This window comes from Branchiostoma belcheri, unplaced genomic scaffold, assembly GCF_001625305.1.
Source record: "Branchiostoma belcheri isolate BF01 breed outbred unplaced genomic scaffold, Haploidv18h27 scaffold585, whole genome shotgun sequence".
In the NCBI taxonomy this organism is placed as follows: domain Eukaryota; kingdom Metazoa; phylum Chordata; class Leptocardii; order Amphioxiformes; family Branchiostomatidae; genus Branchiostoma; species Branchiostoma belcheri.
In genome coordinates, this window is record NW_017804226.1 from 1 (window position 1) to 7,154 (window position 7,154).

The window sequence follows — 7,154 nt, forward strand, 5'->3', positions numbered from 1 at the left end:
AAGGTTCCTACAATGTAAAATTTTGACTCAATCATTGTACAAATGGTTTTGATTCAGTAGGAACATCACATATACACAGTCAACATCACATATCACTGCATCAAAGTAAGAAACAAAACATTAAATCAGAGCCTTTTCTTGTCTCCTCTCTTCATGGTTATCTGCCATCCACCTGCCTGCATGGCAACAGACACCTTTGCCCATTTTCGGCATGTTGACCACTGTCAGAAGGCAACAAAATTTCTTGTTTTTTTCCAAAATCAGGCGAAAATTAATGCGCGTGCGGATGTCATCCATAAAATTTACTTGCTGTGGCCTTAGTAGTTGTATTTAGATGCCTGCAATATATAAGTGTAAAGTAAATCTGTGTGTATCTTTGTAAAAAAAAAAGGGAGACAATATATTGTCAAGTGCTAATTTTGTGAATAAAGCTGTCGAGATTAAAAGTTTGCTTGTCCTTGTATCCTTGATCTCAATTAGATAATTGCAGTATGGCTTATTTTGTGAATAATCTTGAAGAATCTTTCATTTTTGTTTGGGGAAGGGTATGGAGTGAAATTCCTACATTTGCTCCGAAGCAAATGTTGGCCTTTCTAGTTAATGGCTTCACCACTATGCCATAATATAGTTGGGGATGACTATCCATGAGTCATCAGTCTGGCATGCACAGCAAGAACCAATAGGCATGCAGCTTTCCTCTATTCTTCTTGATTATTGGCTGTTGGGATATAATTGGGTTAACTCCGTGAACAGCTGCACAAACCCATACCATATTGAAAGTAGGTATATTATGCCATGTCGTAAAATGTGGTGAAGCCATGCAATTGCTCCAAAGCAAATGTCAGCTTTTCTAGTTATATTGGTGTCTTTAAATGCATCATCAATGCCTGTACCATTGAACTATCCGAGATTGGCCTGATTTATTTTTCATACCATAGACTGAAGAACCACCCGTTCATACGGTGCGCTTTTCGGCCTGCATGATCAGTGCCCACACCGTTGCCAACCCGGTCATTTACGGTATGACGAGCAGCAACTACCAAACAGCTATGCGGGACCTGATCGGCTTTCATCGCTGCTGCAAGGACAACTGTGAAACCCAGCCATTCGTGGCAATAACAACCCCTCAGGTATTATTTATTATCTCATGGCATCAATAGACACGACATTAAACAAATATCAGTTCTACCATTCTGTTGTAAGGTTCTGATTTTATTGAAGTATATAACTTCTTAAGCTAACAATGTTAGCGCGCGTTTCTGATTATTAATCTTAACTTCAGTGAGTTATTTGAAAGTACCAATTTACTGTCAAACTAGAGCGACTATGATGTGATCTCCACAACAATCTATGAAGAAATTTTAAATATGAATAGTAAATATCAAATTAGACATGTTTATTCTAGAGCCTCTATGATGGAAGCATGTTTAGTAGAAGAGCAACAAGTCTCGGAATTGATAATTATATTTTAATCCCCCTGTAGGTTCCCGTGCCCACAGTTTGCATCCATGTGCACGATCCGCCAGGCGGCGCTGCTTCACCAAGGGTTCATCGGCCTCCAGGACGTTCAGCGCTGATCGAGGAAACTCGCTTGTAATAACGTATCCGTGAGTCGTATCAGCGTGTTTTAATGGTTGAACCAGCTTTTATTATTACCAAATCACACGGCATCCTGCAGTATATTTACGAGTAAGCGTGGTTCCAGACAACGCGGTGAATTTGGTCGTGCAAACGACATCACTACTGTTACGTAATATGTAAAATGAACTAGTGTTCATACATGCTAAATATTAGCAATAGTTTAACTAACATTTACTAGTATGTAAAAATGTCCCTGTCAAACAGACAAGTTGAATTCTATGCAGAATATTGGTGTTGCACAATGAAGCCGACTGTTAAAATTTGTACAAAATTTGGTATGGTAACTAGATACATATATAGTTATCATCTCAGCAGCTACTGATTTTTGAGTAATATCTTCCAGTCATTTCTGTAATTTAAGTTTCCATAGCTCAGGCGAATTCTACTATGACCACAAACAACCAGGAAAGTGGCATTACATATGGTACTTTATTGAGATTCTCTTACAAAGTAAATGTATTTATACAAACTCTACAGGCACATACAAGTAAATATAAAAGGAGCTAACACTGTAAATGCATGTAAGTGAAAAAAAGGAATGCTACACTGGAATATCTTCATATCAATATATACAGTGCACAATGTTCATCTGTGACTCATTTTTCCCACTCTAAAAAGGTAACCCGTGGCAGTACGGCTAAACTGCCATGGGATAGCTATGCTGCATGAATGCTTCGTCTTTGACGCAACCAGAAAGTACGGCGACATAGGGCAGCTATCTACTAGTATGATTGTAATGTGTTGTTTTTGCCGAAATGCTCCCATCTCCGATTGTCTGACAAATTTCAAAATTTGAGTGCAAGTTTGTGAAGGCTGGAAAAGTCCTAGATTGTAAAATTGACCAATGAGCTCCAAGTAGCGACTTTGTGACGTAATTTCTCTTAAGGTACGTCATAAAACAAAAAGACGCCCATGACGTCATCAGCTAGTGCATTTCGCTCGGAGTGCATTCCGTCGTAACTTTTGATAACGACGGACCGTCTTCCGTTTTCGGAGACAGGTGGGTTCTTTTTTTTTATTCCTCGTGCATTGTTAGAGGTAGAATCAGTCAAGGTCATAATATTTCTCTATCGCACAAAGGCTACGCAATATTTCAAGCGAGTAACGCTGGATAAATTTCATGGCAAGCTCGTCATTCTATCAGAAAGGCTTTCTATGACTTTTCAGCAAGTATTTGCTGTCTACAAGTTTAAGCTTAGTATTGGCCTAGGTACACAGATATGGAGTCGGGACATGACAAGTAGATTGAAAGTGTCTATGCTTGTCTTTGGCAAAGGTTATCTCTAAATTTTAATGTGTCGTTTTTTGCCGAAATGCTTCCATCTCCGGTTGTCTGACAAATTTCAAACTTTTCAGTGCAAATTTGTAAACTGGAATCGCCCTAAATTGTAAAAGAAATTGACCAATGAGCTCGAAGTAGCGACTTTGTGACGTAATATTTTAAGTTTACGTCATAAAACAAAACGACGCCAGTGACGTCATTAGCTAGTGCATTTCGCTCGGAGTGCATTCCGTTCGTAACTTTTGATAACGACGGACGTCTTTCCGTTTACGGAGACAAGTAAGTTCATTTTTTTTATTCCTCGTGCATCGTTAGAGGTAGAAATCGGTCAAGGCCATTATATTTCTCCATCGAACATAGGCTACGTAATATTTAAAGTTGGATGAATTTCATTGTAAGCTCGAAATTCTATCAGAAAGGGTCTACAAGACTTTTCAGCAAGTATTTGCTGTCTACAAGTTTTATAGGCTTAGTATTGGCCTAGGTACTTAGTACACAGATATGGAGTCGGGACATGACAGGTAGATTGAAAGTGTCTTTGGCAAAGGTTATCTCTAAATTTTAATGTGTCGTTTTTTGCCGAAATGCTTTCATCTGCGATGGCCTGACAAATTTCAAACTTTTCAGTGCAAATTTGTAAACTGGAATCGCCCTAAATTGTAAAAGAAATTGACCAATGAGCTCGAAGTAGCGACTTTGTGACGTAATTTTTGAAGTTTACGTCATAAAACAAAACGACGCCAGTGACGTCATTAGCTAGTGCACTTCGCTCGGAGTGCATTCCGTTCGTAACTTTTGATAACGACGGACCGTCTTTCCGTTTACGGAGACAAGTAAGTTCATTTCTTAGTTCCTGGTGCATTGTTAGAGGTAGAAATCGGTAAAGGCCATCATATTTCTCTATCGCAAACAGGCTACGCAATATTTCAAGCGAGTAACGCTGGATAAATTTCATAATAAGCTCGAAATTCTATCAAAATTCTATCAGAAAGGGTCTGCAAGACTTTTCAGTAAGTATTTACTATCTAAAAGTTTAAGCTTAGTATTTCGTCTATGCGCTGCAGCAAACAGACTCAATCATCAATGCAAGACTGTACCGTATACGCAATACTGTCTTAAATCATCATATACACATCAAGAATTGCCCTGTTTCAAAATTACTGATCAGTTTCGTTGACGAATTAAATTAAGGATAAAGTTTACGGATAAAGGAGGGTGAAAAAAAATCCACGGTGTGACCAAGCGTGTTCTAGAACTGTGTCGAACGTTTGGTAGCTTCAGCGGTGGTTCAAAACTCAATGGTTAAATTCTAGAACAATTTTACATCAGGCATTCGTCCGAACAGACGTTTAGTCCTGACACTTTTTGTGACGGTTGGATATTGTCTAAGGTGTTAGTCAAACCCAGTAGGTTTTACTAGTAGTTTACTTGTAGTTATCAGTAGTTATATGTGTACTACTTGTCTGTTTTTAATACCAAATGTTTCTTCTGTTCCTGCAATTAGCCCTGGGGCATGAATTTGCAATGAAACATCAATTAATTACCTGTAGTGAATTTTCATTGTATCACACTTACGGATTTTCTCTGATAGTTTCCAGAATTGGATATCAATCGAGAAATCGTCGAAAATGTCGAACACTGTGAATGAAGGCCCCCTTGCGAGGATGCTGGGAACTTCAACCAAAGATCATGGTGACACCAGGTCCCAGGTAAATACAAGAGTAATAGGATGTATATTTTGGCAACCTATACATTGTTTGAAAAATATGTCATTAGAATAAAAGCCATGGTTAATGATGGATTCATCTATTGTCTATATCTTATTGAACAATGATTTGAATACATTTAATTCTTTTGTTGCCTGGAAAGGACTATTATCATAAATAGTCGTGTATGTTGAACATTGCATTTTAACATCTTTTGATTATACAGTGATGGTACATAGTAGTCTGTAATAGAGTCAGATGTTCCAGAGAGCATTTGCTGTCATGTTATTGAACTGTTATTGAATGCGTCTATGATGATAAGGGAAATTTTAAGTCTTATAATAGTACATGTAATACGATAGCAACAATAGTAAGATAACAACAATAACATATCAAAAGTAGCATTCATAACGTTAGCATCATTTATTATTGTTTTTACTGTATATTATTCTATCATGTTCTTGCAAATCCATGCCCTTGGGCATGGATTTGCAATAAACTTGTATGTAAGGTTATATGTATAAGCCCAGTACATGGACCAGTGCAGGTAAGGTGCAGGCAGATATCAGGAATACATGTACCTGCACGGCTTCAATTTTACCTGCACTTAAGTATTTCGATGACTGTAAACTTTATGTTAATCACAACATCAAACTTGAGTATCATATACTGAAATATCTCAGAGACTTAGCAAGAGACAAACGAAGATGGATTGAACTACTGCTAATTTACAGCCAAGAACAGTAATATTATTATTATTATCTCAAGCCCTGACCAAACCTGTCTCTGTCCTCAGACGGCCTTGGTGGAGTCTCGGACCGTGCGAGTTGTGTGGAGGGGTCGCCTTGCTGAGGAGACTTTCCTCTTCGGAAGCTGGGATGCTTGGGCAAAAGGCAGGAGGGTCACCAAGAGGTGAGTCCGTGTTAGCATCAGGATACAGTCTGAGTTTTCTCTCACACAACCAAGATTTCTAACCTAAGTCCTGACGTTTCGGTGTCTGTCAGACACCTTCCTCAGAGCTTCTGACTGGAGTTCTGCTTCTCACCGCAATATGTAGCTAATGTAGGCAGTGCTTTTGCAGTGAAAACATCCTAAATCATAGTGGCTGAGTTTGTACCTCCCTCCTGTAATACTTTACGAACCTGATGAAACTATTTTCGGATGTGTTAACATCAGTGTCAACAGGGGGTAATTGCGGAGGCACCATTGACTGAGCATATATATACCTGTAAGCTTCTCTATTCCTAGCTAATAATATGCACCACCATGACTCGTGCAAATTGTGTTTTCTGTGTAACACTATAATAGCAGACTGTAATTTCTGCAGGGTTGGAATAAAGATAACTTACAAACAGCATAATGTTAACATGGCAAAACTTCAGCAAGCAAGGAGGTTGATTTTAAACCTCATTGATTTTAATGCCAGCTTGTGTTTCAAAAGTACAAGCCTCTATTTATTTACACTACTTGATGTTTCACTTGTTATTTAGGCATTGATATATCATTGTACATCCTCTTACATGATGGTCTGTGCTTTCTTTGCAGTGACAGTATTGAAGAGTATGTGGTGGTCCTGGAGCTTAATCCAGGGAGATACGAGTCAAAGTATCGGTCGTGCAGCGGCGTTTGGTTCCACGACCCCACCTTGGTAAATACACCATTTACTATCAACTTTTACCCGTAGTCTTTTAAAAACTCAGTCTTGACAATGCAGCTGTGCATCACATTTGAAAAACTAAAGGAGAGCTGCATTTAACAATTGATCAATATTTGTATCAGAATTCTAAGAAATTACAGGCAACAAGACATGCTCTGTACTATAAAATTTAAATCATATTCAACTTTACTTAGGGACAACATATAACATTCAAAGTACAAATTTATAACATGCTGTAAGCGTGGAAGGTCTGGGAAAAGGCAAAAGAAAGTTGAAAAAAAATTTACTAAAACACTAACACTATAACACATAGGCCCCCACATTCAAACCTGTATATACGCACAATATAAAGGATGTTTTGCACAGACAAGAGCTCTACTTTAAACTAATGGCTACTTTTTTCCTTTCACCACAGCCAACGACCGTGAATGTGTTCGGCACTCTGAACAACATACTGATCGTATCTGGATCACCGAACATTGGGACTGGGGAGCAAGGTGAAAAAATGATCCCTGCTTTGCTGCCAACTGCAAAGCAGGAGGACCTAGGCCCTGCGGCAGTGCCCACTGCAAAGATGGAAGACCTGGGCCCTGTGGCAGTGCCCACTGCAAAGATGGAAGACCTGGGCCCTGTGGCAGTGCCCACTGCAAAGCAGGAGGACCTAGGCCCTGCGGCAGTACCCACTGCAAAGATGGAAGACCTCGGCCCAGTGGCAGTGCCCACTGCAAAGATGGAAGACCTAGGCCCTGTGGCAGTGCCCACTGCAAAGCAGGAAGACCTGGGCCCTGCGGCAGTGCCCACTGCAAAGCAGGAGGACCTAGGCCCAGTGGCAGTGCCCACTGCAAAGCAGGAGGACCTAGGCCCAGTG

General features: G+C 39.6%; 1 protein-coding gene across 1 annotated transcript in view; it reads left to right on the forward strand.

Moving 5' to 3' along the window:
* The first annotated feature begins 3,158 nt into the window (after positions 1 to 3,158).
* Positions 3,159 to 7,154, forward strand: part of LOC109481926 — a 4,953-nt gene continuing 957 nt past the window's right edge. The window contains exons 1-5 of the mRNA XM_019784542.1: positions 3,159 to 3,202; positions 4,515 to 4,632; positions 5,426 to 5,541; positions 6,175 to 6,277; positions 6,702 to 7,079. Coding sequence (XP_019640101.1) covers positions 4,552 to 4,632; positions 5,426 to 5,541; positions 6,175 to 6,277; positions 6,702 to 7,079 — 678 coding nt within the window. The 5' untranslated portion in view covers positions 3,159 to 3,202; positions 4,515 to 4,551. The remainder of the gene's footprint in view (positions 3,203 to 4,514; positions 4,633 to 5,425; positions 5,542 to 6,174; positions 6,278 to 6,701; positions 7,080 to 7,154) is intronic.